Source organism: Sceloporus undulatus, chromosome 6 (assembly GCF_019175285.1).
Source record: "Sceloporus undulatus isolate JIND9_A2432 ecotype Alabama chromosome 6, SceUnd_v1.1, whole genome shotgun sequence".
Classification (NCBI taxonomy): domain Eukaryota; kingdom Metazoa; phylum Chordata; class Lepidosauria; order Squamata; family Phrynosomatidae; genus Sceloporus; species Sceloporus undulatus.
Window position 1 is genome coordinate 120,738,056 of NC_056527.1, and position 17,081 is coordinate 120,755,136.

Below are 17,081 nucleotides of genomic sequence, written 5' to 3' on the forward strand. Positions count from 1 at the left end.
CCTTGTTGAAGGCCTTGCTCAAATCAAGATATTCGCACAGCTCCCTTCATCTATCAAGCTTGTGACTATCAGAAAGAGACCAGATTAGTCTGGCATGACTTGTTCTTGAGGAACCCATGTTGACTTGTAGTGGTCACATCATTCCTTTCTAAGTGCTTGCAGACTGTCTTTTTCATAGGATCTAGGATCTTTCTTGGTATTAATTTCAGGTGTACTGGGTGATAATTTGGGTCTTACTTTTCCATCTTTGAAGATAGGGACATAGCCCATAGTGAAGAATGCTGGGAGTTGTAGTCAAACCACATCTGGAGGAATGTATGATTCCCAGCCACCCGGCAATAGGCCTCTGACCGCCACTGACCAAAGCGGTCAATGGGCCAGATGGACACATGTGACTATTCCTATTCAGGCCGACTCTGTCCATGGTTCATGGGTTCAGCCAAACGTGTTCAGACCTTCAAACTTGTTTACATTCAGGAATAGCTGCAATGAATCCGAATCCAAACGGTCACACAGAAAATATATTTTATTACTACTCTTTTCTTCCCTTTTGAATAAACAATCATGGCAAAATAAAGATTTTTCACTGAACATATTTCATAAGCGGCACAATACAAATTCATTTCCAGAGGAGGTACAATCTTGGCAACTATTCGTATTCAAGTTTTGGAGGAAAAAAATACTATCCCTCTCTCCACGAGACAATACATCAAAAAGATGGGTGTTTCCCATCATTTCCAGCATGATTTCCAGTAAAACCAGTACAATTGTTTGGCGCAAGTAGCTTCTTTTCCTGTTGTACTGAAAAACACACCAAATTTATGTCAAGGTTTGCGCAACGTAGATTTTCATTGCAATGTGCAGTTTTCAGAATTTGTCACCTTCGTTGCAGTTTTGGTGCTTTTCATTTCAAAACAAAACTGCACACATTTGACAATTTACTAAAAGGAGAGAGGAAAGGTAAAATGTGCTTTAATTTGAATCCAGACCTCGCTGCCGGAGATACGGTTTTGGTTCTTCAGTCATTCCAAGCTATATAAATATAGATATAGAGATTAAAAAAATAGACAACAAAAATATATCCCTTCAAACTGATAGCAGCAGCCTACTCAAAGAACGTATTTTGTACATCGCCAGCAGGCACTGCCTTACATTGAATAGGTACCAAAAATAATATCTTCCTTCTCTTTATTAATACAAACTGCTTGGTCGGCAGTTTAGGAATCTGGGACTATTCTCCCCTCCTTTCCACCCCAGCTATGACTTTCCCTTAGGAAAAACCCTCCTTTCTCTCTCTTCACATTGAAGACCAAACAAAACAGTGAGGACTGCAATAGGAAACCAAAGCGGTGAGCCAGCCGCTGTCTTTGAAAACGTCACTTAAGGAAACAAGACTGAAAATACCTTTGGAAGCATCTGGGACAAAGAGTTCACCAACATCCCTTTTTGTTGTAACCCACCTCAATCCACAGGGAAAGGCGGGCGATCAATTAAATATTGTTGTTAATATTATTATTCCCCCATTTCATCCGTAGGCACACTTAAGGGATGGGGCTAATGCATTGATTTCTGTTGGACGAGAAGCTGGAAAGAAAACTATTACTAAATCTTAGTTTTGCAAATGCTAGGAAGCAAAACTCCACTTGACTTCCAACAGGAATCAAATATGACCAAGACAAGGATGGATTTGGAGTCGGTGGTGGACTCTGTATTTCAATTGGTTTTATTCTGAATTGGACATAAAATTTAAAACGTTACTTTCTGAGCCATGAGCAAATCATATTCCTCAGAATGGAGTTTTGGAAAAATATGCTGGAAGAAGACTCTCTTGGCCTGACTTCTCCACTTTCATAGCAACAAATGGAAAATTCATGATTTTAACCACCGAAACACCAAACAATACTGTTTCGACTTTTCCCATTGCAGCAAATTCATTATAGTCATTAATTCCAGGCGAAGTCTAAAAGTTTAACCAACTGCCCAGAAAATCAGTCCATAAATTAAATTTCTGAATACTTCCAGACGCCGTTTTCAGCCTACGTCCCAATGAGCCGACCTCAAACATTTTGGTTTCTCAAAGAAGAAGTGTTACCCTTCAAACTACTCTCTGCTTAAACATAAATACTGGCAATAGTATACACACACACAGAATCCCTGCCTTCTTTTTTTCTATGTACAGAAACACACACTTTTCCCTTTTGCAACGGATCTCTTCTACAGGAGCATGCCAGATGTGAGGTCAAGTGACGGTGCAATTCCACAGACGGAAAATAAGTGACCCCTCGCCTTCGGGACCAGGATAAAGACAGTGCTTTGCAAGGTTTTTGTGGGGGAAAGTGTTGGGGGAGATGACTTCTCTTCGTCTATTTACAATAGCAGCAGAAAGCAGGGGCAACAGGATGCCGGCTGCCAAAGGGACAGGCTTTTCTACACATGAACCCACACATCCACATCGTTGTGGGATGCATCTGAATCTAAAAGGGTAGGACAAGTTAGGAGACAGGCCAACCGCCTCAATCTCCCTTCCAGCCCTGGAAATCCCAGGCACACATTCAGCTTTCCAAATCAATGAAGCATCTTCACCTAAATCCCATGGAGTTATTGTTTAAACTACATCATTCTCCCAAACTGGATACTGAGAGTGCAAAGTCAAGCCCAGGGATCTTGAACTTCACTCCACAAAATCCCTAATTGTAGACAAAACTGACTGGGGCTATTGAGAGTCGCATGTCCCAAACACTTGGAAGACCCAGGTTTGAAAGCCACAGTTGCATCACCTTGATGCCGCTTTAACTTCCAGGGATCCATCCTATGGAGTCCTGGGATTTTGCAGTAATGCTGCAATGGAATTCTAAGCTACAAATCCCAGGATTTCACGAGATGGAAATACATGGCTATCAAAGGAGTATCAGAGACCTATAAATGTGTGGATATACTCCAAGTATCCCTCTGTGAACTTTGCAGGCCTGAAAAGGAGCATCCTTTGTGCTTTGAAAAGGAGAGATGCCCTGGCTTTTCATGGAAACATCATCTTGGTCTTTCAAGCCCATTCTCCATCCCTTTTGTGTATATTTTATTCCTGTTCCTGTTGGTCCTAAGGTTTGGAGAGGGACCAAGATGGGTCCTTCCTGGAGGTAAAGGGATAATGCAGGGCGTCTTAAACCGCCCGCCACATCTACAGAAGACACAGCGTGGGGACTGCCATAGGTTACAGCTGACACTTGTGTTGGAGTTGGGAGGAGAGACACTTTTAGGGTTCGACTCGATATGTACTCTTCGTAGGGCATGCAGAAGAGTCCAAGGAATACTTCTGTAGGGGAGACACCAGGCCTTGGGTCTCCTTGTTGGCGTCTTCGGAGCAAAAGAGGGAAATGAGGATTCGGCCTGAGACCCCAGAGGAATGAAGGAGGGACGCCCACAAAGGTGGGTCTTGGGGAAAGGGAGACCCAGTTCTCCAGCCACGGTCAACTTAATGCTGGCCGGCTTCCCGGATGCGGCACGCCACGGCCGTGATGAGGGCCGCCCCTTTGCCGCTTCCGTCCTCGGACTGGAGGAAGCTCACGTCGCATTTGGGAGCAAGCTTCCTCACGGTTTCATGCATGACTGCCGAGAAGCTACAGAAAAAGGAAGAGAGAAAGAAAAGAGGTGAGCGTTTCCTTTTTTCCATCAAAGCTCCCTCCCTCTCTGGATCATTTCAGGCATCTGGGATCAAGGGACTTACTGGGGATGGAGTTTGTAGAGGGTCCCATCCACACCGACAGTGATCTTGAGGAAGTCCAGCCCCCGGTTCTCTCGGATTTTGTCCACCACGGCCGCCATCCCTGCCCCGCAAAGCTGGGCCGCGCGCCGGGCCACGATGGTGCACACTTCTTTCACGATGATGCTGTCGTCGCATGTGCTTTCCAGGCCAAGGTGCTGGAGGATGGAACGGACTTGGAGCAAAGCCAGGCGGTCACTGGAAGGGCAGAAGGGAGCAGAGAGCCTCAGGAAATGGTAGTCAGCCATCTTGCGGAATTGTCCATCCTGCCTTCCTAGTCTTAGTAGCCCTGGCCTTGCCTGACTTTGGAAGCTAAAGCTAAGCTAAGAAAAATGCTTAGCACAGAAAAGGTCCTGAACTTTCAGAGCTCCTTTAATGCTAATTAAAACCTTGCATAGGTTCACTGTCCCACCGACATGGGAACCACCAGCTTCCCCTGCTGTTTTCTGCACAAACATATATTAAAATGATGCATTTTGTACAGAAGAAAGTAAATTGTTTGATTTAACACAAACACATTTTTAAAAAAGATTTGTAATAGCTTTCACAAATCACACCTAGCAAGGAGAAAAACTGAAACCATTTGCCTTGGACATGTGAGAACAAAATACAATGGAAGGTTTGCAGCAGGGAAACTTCGCACAACAAGGCGATCATCTTTCTGGCCGCCAGGTGGCAGCAAATAGCTATGGAGAACAAACTGAACATTAATAGAGACTGATGGTGGGCAAACACAGGCCATAGCTGAACCAATCCAATCAATCAATTGCCTTTGTTGCAGTTTACAAACCATGTCTTAAGCACCATCCCAACAGGAATGGCCATGGGGCTCTAAAATGGCCCAGCCAAGTTCTGGAAGGGGTCAGAGCAGCCATGCCTACTTCTGCTAAGGTCACTACCACCTTCATTTTGGCCAGTGCAGATCTATTAGGTTCACATGGGGCCCATTCCGGCTCACTCCTACTCACCTTTCAATCTGAGAGAGGAACTTTGTCTCAAAGATCCCCCGGGTCTTCAGGCGCTCGGAGATCCGCCCGCGGAAGAGTAGCCCTCGCTTGGTGAAATCAATGAGGATGTTCCGGACGATTTCCCCCAAGTACATGCCGCTGATCATTTTCTCATACCTGGGACAGGAAAAGGAAAAGGCAGAGGGGGATGTTTCCTGGCCAGGTGCAAAGCTCAATGCAGAGAGGACTGATGCCAGTCCAGGGAGGGTGATGCATGGAACGTGTATGAATGGCATGGAGAACAAAACCTATGCGGAGAGGTTGAAGAAGGTGGGCATGTTTGGTTTGGGGAAGAGAAGACTTGGGGGTGAGATGATTGCCCTCTTTAAATATCTCAAAGGCTGTCACAGATCAAAGAGGGCAATCATGTCACCCCCAAGTCTTCCCCAAACTCAAGACTTTAAATATCTCAAAGGCTGTTGCAGAGAGGAGGAGAGGGCAGGCCTGTTTTCTGCTGCCCGGAAGGTATCATCCATCCTAATGGTTCTAATTTACACAACGGTAGGTTTTAATTGAACATTAGAAGAAATTTCTCGACAGTAAGAATGGTCTGGCAATGGGACGTGTCTTGAATATTTCAACGCATTCATCATCTACTTTACAATTACATAGATCATCTGTGGTCATTATTTTTGTTTTCTTAATGTCAGAACAAAATATCTTCATTAACAATTTTCCCTTAATGTTGAGCATTGACTTCTTGCTATTAAATGAAGTCTTGGAGATGCCTGGAATTACAGCCAGGTCCAGCTCAGAGTATACCCTTCTTGGTCTACATTTCTGTGGCTCTGATGAAGAAAGAAAGAAGAGGAGGAAAGCAAGGCAGGGAGACAGGGAATCCTCTCCAAACGACTCCTGCTCACCGTTGCTTCCCTGCATTCAGGGAGTTTTCATCCACCGCTACGTCGAACTCCGTCCGGAAGTCATCCAGGCAGCCATTGTCCCCAAAGGCACCCCACTCCATGTTGATACACATGCGCCCCTCGTCCCCTTCCACCAGCTCCACGTTCTTCATCTCCTCCATGTAGCAAGCGTTGCTTCCAGTTCCTAAGGGTTGAGAAGAAACAGGGGTCAGGATGGAGGTTATCATTGCACAGAAGGCACAAGGTTGACCAAGACATAATAATCTCACACTTTTACATCTTACCAACAATAAGCCCAACTTCGCAATAAGGGTCTTCATAGCCGCAGGTCATCATGGTTCCCACGGTGTCATTCACAACAGCAACCACATCCAGGTCAAACTCCTGAGAAGGAGAAAACAAAGAAAACAATAAGGTCCAAGTATTAGGGAAAAGCCAGGATATAATGAAATGAAGAGAGAAGGGGGAGCTTAACAGAATGCATTAAATAAATAGCAACAGGGGGGAAACTCACCTCTCTCCTGTGCATGGCTTCTTTCAGGAGTCCCACCACGTCTTCCCCTTCGCATCCCGTGGCATTGAAACCTTTGGTCCATTTCAGGAGAATTCCCTTCAGAAACCCAAGAGAGAAAAGTTGAGATGGGGAAAGAGAGATGGAGAGCGGAGAGGAAACAAATGTGAAATATAAAGCACTAAGGACACAGCAACCTGTGTCCCAAGAAGTCTCTTGTGGAGACAGAACTGAAGAACCAGGGCTGCCAACTACTTTCCTGAAGACGAAGGGAGGAAGAGGAGGAAGGTGACCAAGGCTTACCTCATCCAGGCTGTTCTGGTGACAAGGGAAGGAGAAGGTGAAGCCCAAGGGAAGGGAGATGCCCTTCATCCCCATGTACTCCAAGAAGTCCGCAATGCAGTGGACAATGTGGTCAAAGAGCTGCAAGGCAAAAGAGCTTGGTCAAACCTGCCCAAGAAGAGGCACAGTCCCTTTGTCTTCACAATGCAATTTTAATCCATTCCTATTGCTGCATTTGTAGACATTTTAACTACCCATTTGTGCCTTTATAGATCCTATTTCTGCTTATGCATCTTATGTTGCTTTCGTAGACTTGGGTCCAAAACTAGAGATGGGAAAGCTAGTACAAAATGATGAACTGTTTAATAAAGAGAGACCTGTTAGTCTGGAAAATCAGTCTGCAAAAGGATCTTGTAGCACTTTTGAGACTAATGACGCAAAATAAATTGTTGCATACACTTCTGGGGAAGTAGACCTAACAAACTGCAGAAATAATCCAGTTTGAGATGCTCTAGCTGCTCTGGCTTAATGCTAGGGAATTCTGGTAATTGTAGTTTTGTGAGATATTTAGCCTTCTCTGTCAGAGCTCACAATAAACTACAATTCCCAGAACAGTTAAAACGGTCTCAAACTGGATTATACCTGCAGTGTATTTTAGACCTTGGTCTGCTTCCTCAGATGCAAGTCTACAAAAGCTTATGCAACAACTTCTTTTGCACAATTAGTCTCAAAGGTGCCACAAGGTCCCTTTGCAGAGTGATATTCCAGACTAATGTGGCTACGGCTCTGTTCATGAGACAGTTCATCCTTTTCGACTAACTCTCCCATCTCCAATCTTTACAATACTACAGGGCTGGTTTTTTTTTTTATAAAAAACCCAAAATAATCTCCAATTTCCTGAGCTGATACAACTCCTGTTTTCAAAGTAAAAGAGATCCAGATGTCAGCTCATTCTTGGGATGCCTAGAACTTAGGCATCTCTGAGACCTTCCTTCAGATTCCAAAGAAAGTCTCACTTGGAGATTTGTAGAGAGACAGGAGAGGCTATATTCTGAATGACTTTGGAGAAGGCCACTAAAATACAAGTTTGTGAGGCTTAAAGGAAGGTTTTTTTTTTTGCAAAAGAGAACATTGTGCCCCAAAAGCAGCTCTTGCATGGTGCCACAGATGTCCTGCAGGCAAACCAAGGGGTTCACCTCTTAACTTTAGCTTGCTTGCTTTGTTTATTTATTGGATTTATATCCTGTATTTTGCCCAAAATGGGATTCAGGGTGGCTTTTCAAGGTCCTCCGCTCCGACTCACTCACCTCATCTCCTGTCCCTTGCATGATCTCCTGAGGGATGGCATAGATCTTGTTGTGCATCTCCACACTCCGTCGCATCCCGTTGCGGATTCGCACCAGCAGCACGCGGAAGTTCGTGCCCCCGAGATCCAAGGCTAGGAAGTCCCCTTTTTCTGCAACACACAAATTGCCCCAGCTTTTAGTGCTTTCTCCCTTCACAACACCAGGCTGTTCTTGATATCCTATATAACCCACATTCTCCCCTGCCTTGGGATGCAAGTCAGCTCATTAAAAATGGAAATAGATACAAATAAAAGCTCACAGCAGTTTTAAAAACAAACCCCCAAATTTTGGTCTTTTACAACTTTGATCCCACTTTTTAACTGCCATGGCTCCCTTCTATGGAAACTTGGGATTTTTAGTAAGATACCTTGCCAGCAAGTGCCAGTGCATCAACAAGCTACAAATCCCAGGCAAACTGCAAAAAAACAGGCTACTGACAATTAAATGGTTGCATGGAGTCTTTTTAATGGATGAGTGCATGCTAGATTTTTTTATGGGTTTTGATATGTCATGACAACATTATACTTTCTCAGTCCTCCAGAGCAATTCTATGGTATACATCTCCAAAAGTGACCATAGGGTCATGCTGGAGGACCGAGACTAGTGATGGCGAACCTTTTAGAGACTGAGTGCCCAAACTGCAACCCAAAACCCACTTATTTATCGCAAAGTGCTGCGTCCCTCTGGCTTTCTAGTGATAAACTCTAGTGAACTCTTGTGTGGGGATGATGGTGCGTGTGCCCACAGAGAGGGCTCTGAGTGTCACCTCTGGCACTCGTGCCATAGGTTTGCCACCACTGATTCCTGGAAAGAACACTTCTCTGGGCATTTCTAGGTTCTCCAATGTGACTCTATGGTCAACTTGTAATGGAACTGGACACAGTATTCCAAGTGAGGCCTGACCAAAGTGGGATAGAGTGGAAATATTAGAATAACATTGCTCCTCACCTGTGCCGTCCGGAGTGGAGCAGACGTAGGTGGGCAGCATCTTGACGGTGGCTTCCGGGTGGCTCTCCTGGCCCAAGCCTCGCTCCATCTCCTGCCTCATCCGCCTCTTGACCTCCATCAGCTGCTCATGGCTCAGACGGAGGGGATCCAGGATCTCCTGCCGGGCCTTGTGTTGGGCTGCCAGCCGGTATGCCACGGCCGTCACCATGGCCGCCCCTTTGCCACTTCCATCCTCTGACCGGATGAAGCGGATTTCACAATCTGGAAGAAGGCGGCGCACTGCTTTTTGTAGGCGCCGGGCAAAACTGAAACAGAGCATTGAGGAGGGAGAAGACGACATTAGGAATGGGGTGGACAACCAGATGCACCCCAAGATTGTCTTCTCTGGACCTAGATCCCCACCAGACTCCCTCAAAGGCCCCTTTTCCCTATCCCCCCACTCCCCCATAACATAATTCCAAATAAAATCACCAATCTGCTGCCCAAACAAAATCATCCCTGGAATGTATGGTTTCCCCTCCACCCCAAATAAAATAATCTCAGTCAAATCTGGAGAAAACAACTTGTTGCATTATTTGTTGTGGCACTCATTGCTTTTCAATTCCTTGGAGGTGGGTGGCATTGGATGAGAAAACTTCCAGAATGCCATAAAAATTTGCAGAAATGCCATCTGTATATTTCTGAAATTAGCCCTTGAAAAGTAAAATCTGGACACGATGAAACCCCTCTCCCTCCAGGAATGGGCCACAGGCAGGGTGACCAGACATGTCCTCCATTTCCAGGACATGTCTCACATTCAAACCTTATTTGGTATATAATGTCCTACATTTTACAGTGTCCTGTTCTCCTTTGTGATGAGTACATCTGGTCATCCTGGCCAGGATGTCTTGGGGGCAACGTAGGACCCCTTCCTAGCCATACCAGTCTTCCTACTGCTTTCCAATATCACTCTTTCCCCCCCGGTTCCTCCTTGACTTACTGGGGGTGCTTCTTGTAGACGGTACCATCCACCCCAACGGTGGTCCGCAGCCGGTCCACCCCCTTGTTCTCCTTGATCCGGCGAAGGACGGCAGAAAGAGCCGCCCCACAGAGGTTGGCCGACCGGGTGGAGACGATCTCGCAGATGCGCTGAATGGCAATGCAGTCCTGGTGGGATGGCTCCAGACCCAGACGGGTCAAGATCTCCATGGCTTTGGACAGGCCTTCCTTCTCCCTGCAAGGGTCAAGCAAGACAGTTTTGTGAAAAAGGGGCCTTCTGTAGTGCATGCACGTGTGAGCCATCCGTCTGGATGCTGGTCATTTTCAGGTGTTCTTCTGCCCTGGGCCTAGTCACTCACTTTTCAATGGCAGAGACGAATCTGGTCTCAAAATGTCCCCGGGTCAACAAGTCCGGAGTGAGCCTCCCGTCAAAGAGAAGCTCTTCTTTGGCCATCTTTACCAGGATGATCCTGACCAGCTCACCCATGTACATGCCGCTGATCATCTTCTCAAATCTGCAATGCAAGAGAGCAAGAGGTTGGATTTAGTGGGCAGAGCAACCAGCAATGAGATGGAGGACTGGTGCTGGTCCAAGCCCCTCAAAACCAAAACCATGGCCAACAACTTCAAACAGTAACCATATAGTTGCTCCAAGGGGAAGCCCAACAGCAGGACATGAGCACGACTGCACCCTCCATCTCAACTTCCCCAGCAACTGATACAGTTTCTGATTGTGGGGATGATACATTGCCATACTGACCAGTGGCCACTGATGGCTATATCCTCCACAGATCTATGCTCATGTGCACAAGCTGCTATACTTGATGGAGAAATGGTAAGCTGTTGTGGGTCCCATATTGCAAAAAAGAAAAGAAAAGTGGGGTATGGTCTCTCCCAGGGTTCATTTCCCCCCTCTCCTAAACAGCCCCAAACAAAGTAACCTTTAATTAATTTTCTAATACTTTTGTACCATCTATTGTTTTAACTACAGTGGTACCCCGGGTTACGAATTTAATTCGTTCCGCCGCCGCGTTCGTAACCCGAAAGCTTTCGCAAGCCGAAAAAGCCATAGGCGCTAATAGCGAAAGCCGCAATTTCGTGCGAAAAAGCGCCGAAAAGCACCAAAAATTTTTTCGTAACCCGAAATAACCTTCGTAACCCGGAACAGTTTTTTTCTATGGATTTTTTTCGTAACCCGGAAATTTCGTAAGGCGGCGCATTCGTATCCCGGGGTACCACTGTATTTCGTTATCACCTGCATGGTAAGCTGTTGTGGGTCCCATATTGCAGAAAAGAAAAGAAAAGTGGGATATAAATCAATCAAACAAGCAATCCTTTGCCCTCAGGGGAGTGGCTCCAGTACTCTGATCCTTTCTCCTGCCCCTTTGCAACCTTGCAATGTGCTTGGCTCCTTGCACATGACGGTGCCTTATGCCAGAACATGCAAGGGCAAGGCGTGACTGATACAGCCCTGGGTTTGGTCTCCCTGCCTCTATCCATTGCTTTGGGGAAAACAGGGCTGCAGGAATGGACTTGCTCAGCCATTTAAGTTCCTTTCACCTGTAGCTTAACTCACTGCCCCACCTGCTTGCATTCATCAGTCGATCAAGCATTGCAGGACCTTTCCATGCAAGAAAGACAAGACACATCCCCAAAGGTAATCTTTAAGCCATGATGGCTGCAACCAGCTGAAGGTTTTCTACGTACAATTGCTTGCCGGGGTTCAAGGAGCCCATGTCAATCTCCCGGTCAAACTCCGTCCTGATGTCGTTCAGAACCCCATCATCCCCAAAGGCTCCCCACTCCATGTTGATGCACATGCGCCCCTCGTCCCCTTCCACTAAGTCAATGTGGCGCATCTCCTCCATGTAGCAAGCATTGGAACCAGTTCCTGCATTGGGAGACGAAGACAGAAAGAAACACCAAGAAAAATCAGAAAGGGAAATAAAGATCCTTCCATTGCCATGAGTCTGTTTTTGCTTTGCATAAAATCCAGACACATCTGCATTTTCCAAAGAGGGAAGCAAATCTTCCTAGTCCTCCTCCTGGCTGGACGTTAAATCTTACCGACAATTAGTCCAACTTCACAGTTGTGGTCATCGTATCCACAGGTCATCATTGTCCCAACAGTATCATTCACCACAGCAACGATGTCTATGTCAAAGTCCTAGGAACACAAGGAGTAAGAGTACGGTGAGTTTGGCAAACTGGTTTCCATCCTTCCCCTGATGGATAATCCACATCTTTTTCTGGGTCAAGCGGTGCCAGTGAAGATGAAGCCACATTCTGGTTCTCAAAGAATGCAGACTACGGACTTTAAAGGAGGATACAGTGCCTCCTACACCTTCATGTTTAAGGGGCCAGAGCGGAGTCATTGCAACTTGTAAAATACAGTAGTAATGGGCATACTATGCAGCACAGTGTCCCACTTGCTCATTTTCAGTATCTCCAGAGATTTGGGGTGGCATGGCTGCCATTTTGAAGATTAGAAGTGGCATAGCATAATTCGTATTTGCCTTATAGAATCAGAGACCAAAAAAGACCATAAGGGCCATCCAATCCAACCCCTTGCCATGCACAGCATTCTGGAATGGTTTCTTGCTGTTTTGGGTGGGGAAACATCCCAAAAACATCATGTTTGACCATTCTGGAACATTTGTGACCAAAAATTTTCCCCCTTAGCTGGATTTTTTAAATAGGGGAGCATTGAAGGCTTGGAGATCAATAGGGGTTCCAATGGGCTATGTGATTCTCGCCCTTAGTTAGCTTTCAGTACATTCTCCCCAGAAATTGTGGTGTCTGTTGTCTGCTCCTTGTCCTATTCACTACAGACACTTTTTGGGGGGTGGAAATGGTTGCCTTTGTCTTCAGCCTCTTTTGCAGCCAGCCCCTGCAACCAAGCCTGGCATTAAAGCAACATTGCAGACTTGCAAACGTAGGACTCAACCACCAACATCGCTTCCGCCATACCAGCTCACAATAAAAGGATTGTGCATCTCTACTCAAGCTCACAAGAAACAATTCTGGGAAGGGAGGATGGAAAGAATATTTGAAATTACCCCTCGTTTCTTGATGGCTTTGCGCAAGAGGGAAACCACATCCCTCCCTTCCACGCCACTGGATTTGAATCCTTTGGTCCACGTAACAAGGATGCTCTGTTTGGGAAGAAGGGAAGCACAAGGGTAAAGATCCTCATCCAAACAAGGATGAGACAGTGTTCCATAAACTACAGGTTTCTCATATTAATTGCAGTTCTTGTGTTCCCCTCTTAGTACCTCTCTCAACACCCAACCATTGTCTTCACACCCTCCATCAGCCAGGCCTCCTTGTTGAATGCCAGACTAGGGCTCATTTTGGAGATATGGATCATTACCTTATAGACCAAGACCTAGAGAAGATGTACCACCCCACTAACATAGGAAGCCAACACTTGAATAAGGAGACCCCCAAAGTTATGTGAGCTCTTGCATCCTTTCCAAAAGCCCAAAAACTCAAACCCAGCAGGGTAAAAAAATTCACTGACCTCATCCAGTTTGGTCTGGTAGCAAGGGAAGGAGAAGGTGAAGCCCAGGGGAAGCTTCTTGTCTTTTATCTGCAGCTGGTCCATGAAGCTGGCCAAGCATTCAGCAATGTGGTCAAAGAGCTGAAGGTAGGAAACAAACAGACGCATGGTAAGGAACACTCCCAGGGACAGCAACAGGAGAAACTAGGTACTTGCAGCATGCCTCAATGCTCTTCCTGAGCTGAGGACTATCACTGGAGCAGTGAATCCATCTGGGCTTTAATCCAGATTGTAAAGGAGCGACCTAAGATGCATGGTCAACCAGTGTGGTGCAGTTGTTTGAGAGCTTGACTACAACTTTGGAGACCAGGGTTTAATTCTCCGCTCAACCATGGAAACTCATTAGTGGACCTTGGATGAGTCTCATGCACTCAGCCCTGGAAAACCCTTAGGGTCACCATAAGTCAGAAATGACTCTCTGGCACACAACAACAACAAACCTAAGGTACAACAAGCTCACCACCCTTGAAAGGTCAGACAAAAACCCAGCATTGGTTCAGAGCTACTGTACCAATTGCCTCTTTTGTGGCCTAGCAGTGGGCTGAGAACAGAAGGCTATGCGCTGTATCTGGACCACCAAAGTCTCCTGCGTGGCTCCACACTGTTGCCATGGACTAAACTGAGAGGCATCACCGTTCCCGACCAGTTGACTTGAAGGCGTCTCACACATCATCCCAGCTCACCTGTGTGCCACTTCCTCTCATCAGATCCTCTGGAATCGCATAGATCTGGTTCTCCATTTCTACTTTCTTGCTGCCATTGTCAGCAACCTTGACTCTTAACACTCGGAAGTTTGTTCCCCCAAGATCCAAGGACAAGAAGTCTCCTTCCTCTGTGATGGGAAAGAAGAGGGAGAGAGGTTATTTCATCCATCCAACCATAAAAATAATATACAGTTATAGGGCAGTTCAAGGTGGTGGATGGACATCTTGTGCTGAAACTGCCAGTGCTCCCCACTTTTGGCTATGCTGGCTAAGACCTGGCATCTCTCCTTAAAAAGGTGAGCAGTGCTTACACAGAACTGTTCCTACTGATTCACAGGAAAAGCACTCTTCGTAAGCTCAGAGATACACTCGTGTTTTACCAGCTCACACATTCTAGAGCTGAGATTTAGAAAACAAAGATCCTTCCTTTCCTCATATGCTTTCCTACCTGTTCCATCCGGGGTAGACCTCACGAACGTGGGCAACATTTTGACGGAGGCCGTAGGGTTGGTGTCGGCCCCAAGGCCCTTCTCCATGTCTTTGCGGAACCGGTCTGAGATCTCTTGCAGGGTTTCATCGGAAAGCCGCATGTGATAGAGGTACTTGTCAATCTGGGGAGAAAAGAGAAAAGCAAATAAGAATTTGGAAGAACCACCAAAGTAGAGAAGCAAAGGTTCAAGGGCTCAGTCTGCAAGTTCCACTTTCTGCATGGAGCCCCATGGCAGAAGGATCGCTCTGCCACATGCCTTTTTAGCAAAATGTTTCAGACATTCACTTCTGGTTTTTAAAAATGAGGGTTTCATAAAACGTTAGCCAGCAGGGACCTATTTAAGACCATTGTCTGCAGAATCCAGAGGGCAATTTTGCTTTAGCCAGTCCAGCGTTTCACAATCCTACAATAGATATCTTACCACTGAAAACACACAAACACCATTGCAAACCTTCATAACAAAAACTGATGGGGGAAAGATCATAACCATCAGTACCCGCCAGAGGGAGACTTTTAGAAAGCACAGAGCCATCAAAGGACCCCATGGACCCCAAACAAAAGGTATCCCTCTCCTTGGTTGAATGTTGGCCAAGGTGGCCTCCAGCCAAGAGGCCCTCATTAGCCTCCTCTGTGGCACAGTCCAGACAGAGGGGCTGCCAGATCCCAGTCTATGGAAGGGCTTCATTGAATTACCTAGCTTTAGCTAAATTAAAATGCAATGGAGGGAGATGAAAGGCTTGGGACGAACCCTGGAGAGCTGGCCACCCATGTTTGCCCAGCTTAATGGCCAAATCAAGCCTCTAAATGCTTTTGACACCATCCCCACTCCGACCCCAATGGCGCCACAAGGGAGTCGCAGATCGCGCCAGATGGCACCTTAAAGGGGGGTGACCCTACTGCTCCTCAAACATCTGTATTTGGGCAGAAACAGGGCCTCGGCATTGGCCTGCATCTCTTTCCAATGCTGAAGAGCTGGGGGCAAGTGGGGTGAGGCTCCGAGGGAGGAGAGCCCCAGGGCTTTTTAAAAATAAAATTTAAATTTACAAAAAAATGTTTAATTTTTTTAAAAAAACATTTGATTTTTCTTTTTCTTTAAAGAATGGCAGATGTGAGCAACCAAACTCACAGATGCTCAGAAATGTGGTTCCTCAGTGTGGACAACAAACCCAGAATGCATGAGTGAGATTACAGTCAGTCCTCCTGATCCATAGATGTTTATCCACAGATTCAAGCATCCATGGTTTGAAAATATTCAAAAGAAGCATCCCGTAAATTCCAAATAGCAAACTTTGATTTTTTCCATTTTATATAAGGGACACCATTTTGCTATGACATTATATTTAACGGGACTTGAGCATCCATAGATTTTGTTATCCATGGCGGACCTTGGAACCAAGCCCCAGCGGATAAGAAGGTCCCACGACATTCGGAGAGTTGCGCTAAAAACCAACAACTTGTGAATGACTCCTGGGTTTGTTTGCTTTGCAGAAATTGTTGAGAGGAAGTTTGCCCTTGCCTTTCTCTGAAGCTGAGAGAGCATGACTTGCCCAAGCGTTTCCATGGCTGAGTGGGAATTCAAACCCTGGTCTTCTGAGCTGTCATCCAATGTTCGAACTACTACATAGAGAACAACATTTGGGCTTTTAATTCATGTGCAGAAGGAGAGAAATGCAGGCAGGGGGCAGCAGCAGATTACGTTGGAAGACGCCATGCCTACCGCTGGCTTTCACAACCCTGTGGCAATCTGAATGAGAAATAGGAGGAGGATGTGACTGTGGCAAGAGAGAGCATTTCCTGGAAGTGCTCCACCCAATCCGACAGGTTTCATAAGAACGGGGAATTTGACATTGCTTTGAAAGGGCAACTTGGATTGCCAGCCACATGTTAGTTCAACAACAGACGTGCTTCCCATCTTTTTAATTCTCAGTACAACTTAGCGTTTCCTTGTAAGGTATATTCCGGGGTCACCATAAGCACTTGAAAGCGCATACGCTCATTTGCTCAGACACACACACATTCCTCTTCCATATGGCTGTTTTCTGGCATGGCAAATTTAGGAAACCTCGCCCACCTTAAAGGCGCAGAGATCACACATAAAGCTTTTTGTCAACTTTGTGTTAACTTTGGGCTTCTCCTCTTTTCAGGCGTCTGAGATTTATGGAGCAGACTCAAAAAAATGTATCTGCTTACATAAGAATGAGCCATCAGGAAGCAGTGGAAATATTCATGGGAAAGGCATGAGGGCATATTGCAAAACAAGCTGCACATCCCTTGCATGCTCTCTCTCAGACCCAGCCAAAACAGATTTCTGAAGCAATCACAGGCTGCATCCACATTGGAGAAATAACCCAGTTCGGCACCGGTTTAACTCTTTCTGGCCCAAGGCTATGGAATTCTGGGAGCTGGAGTTTCTTGTGAGGCCCAGAGCGGAGCCACAACAAATACTTATAATTGAGGTTTAGGGTTTTCACTTCTTTCTATGCATTAACTTCTGCAATTGTAGCCATACCAAAACAAACAAACAAACAGTTTTCAAAATGGCTGTTGTGAGTGGCATGTCAGCTGCGCCTGCTAGAACTCCATCTCAGTGCTGTGGCTTTATTGCACCAATTTGGGGAACCTGAACATTGAAC

General features: G+C 46.0%; 1 protein-coding gene across 3 annotated transcripts in view; it reads right to left on the reverse strand.

The window, feature by feature from the left end:
* Positions 1–511: 511 nt before the first annotated feature.
* HK2 (hexokinase 2) overlaps positions 512–17,081 on the reverse strand; it is a 36,462-nt gene continuing 19,892 nt past the window's right edge. For all 3 annotated transcript variants that reach the window (XM_042476275.1, XM_042476274.1, XM_042476273.1), the window contains 17 exons: positions 14,407–14,569; positions 13,938–14,086; positions 13,216–13,335; positions 12,752–12,847; positions 11,760–11,859; positions 11,400–11,583; positions 10,052–10,207; positions 9,694–9,927; positions 8,715–9,019; positions 7,728–7,876; positions 6,442–6,561; positions 6,142–6,237; positions 5,912–6,011; positions 5,628–5,811; positions 4,726–4,881; positions 3,722–3,955; positions 512–3,614 (listed from right to left, as the gene is read on the reverse strand). In XM_042476275.1, coding sequence (XP_042332209.1) covers positions 3,470–3,614; positions 3,722–3,955; positions 4,726–4,881; positions 5,628–5,811; positions 5,912–6,011; positions 6,142–6,237; positions 6,442–6,561; positions 7,728–7,876; positions 8,715–9,019; positions 9,694–9,927; positions 10,052–10,207; positions 11,400–11,583; positions 11,760–11,859; positions 12,752–12,847; positions 13,216–13,335; positions 13,938–14,086; positions 14,407–14,569 — 2,691 coding nt within the window. In that variant the 3' untranslated portion in view covers positions 512–3,469. The remainder of the gene's footprint in view (positions 3,615–3,721; positions 3,956–4,725; positions 4,882–5,627; positions 5,812–5,911; positions 6,012–6,141; positions 6,238–6,441; positions 6,562–7,727; positions 7,877–8,714; positions 9,020–9,693; positions 9,928–10,051; positions 10,208–11,399; positions 11,584–11,759; positions 11,860–12,751; positions 12,848–13,215; positions 13,336–13,937; positions 14,087–14,406; positions 14,570–17,081) is intronic.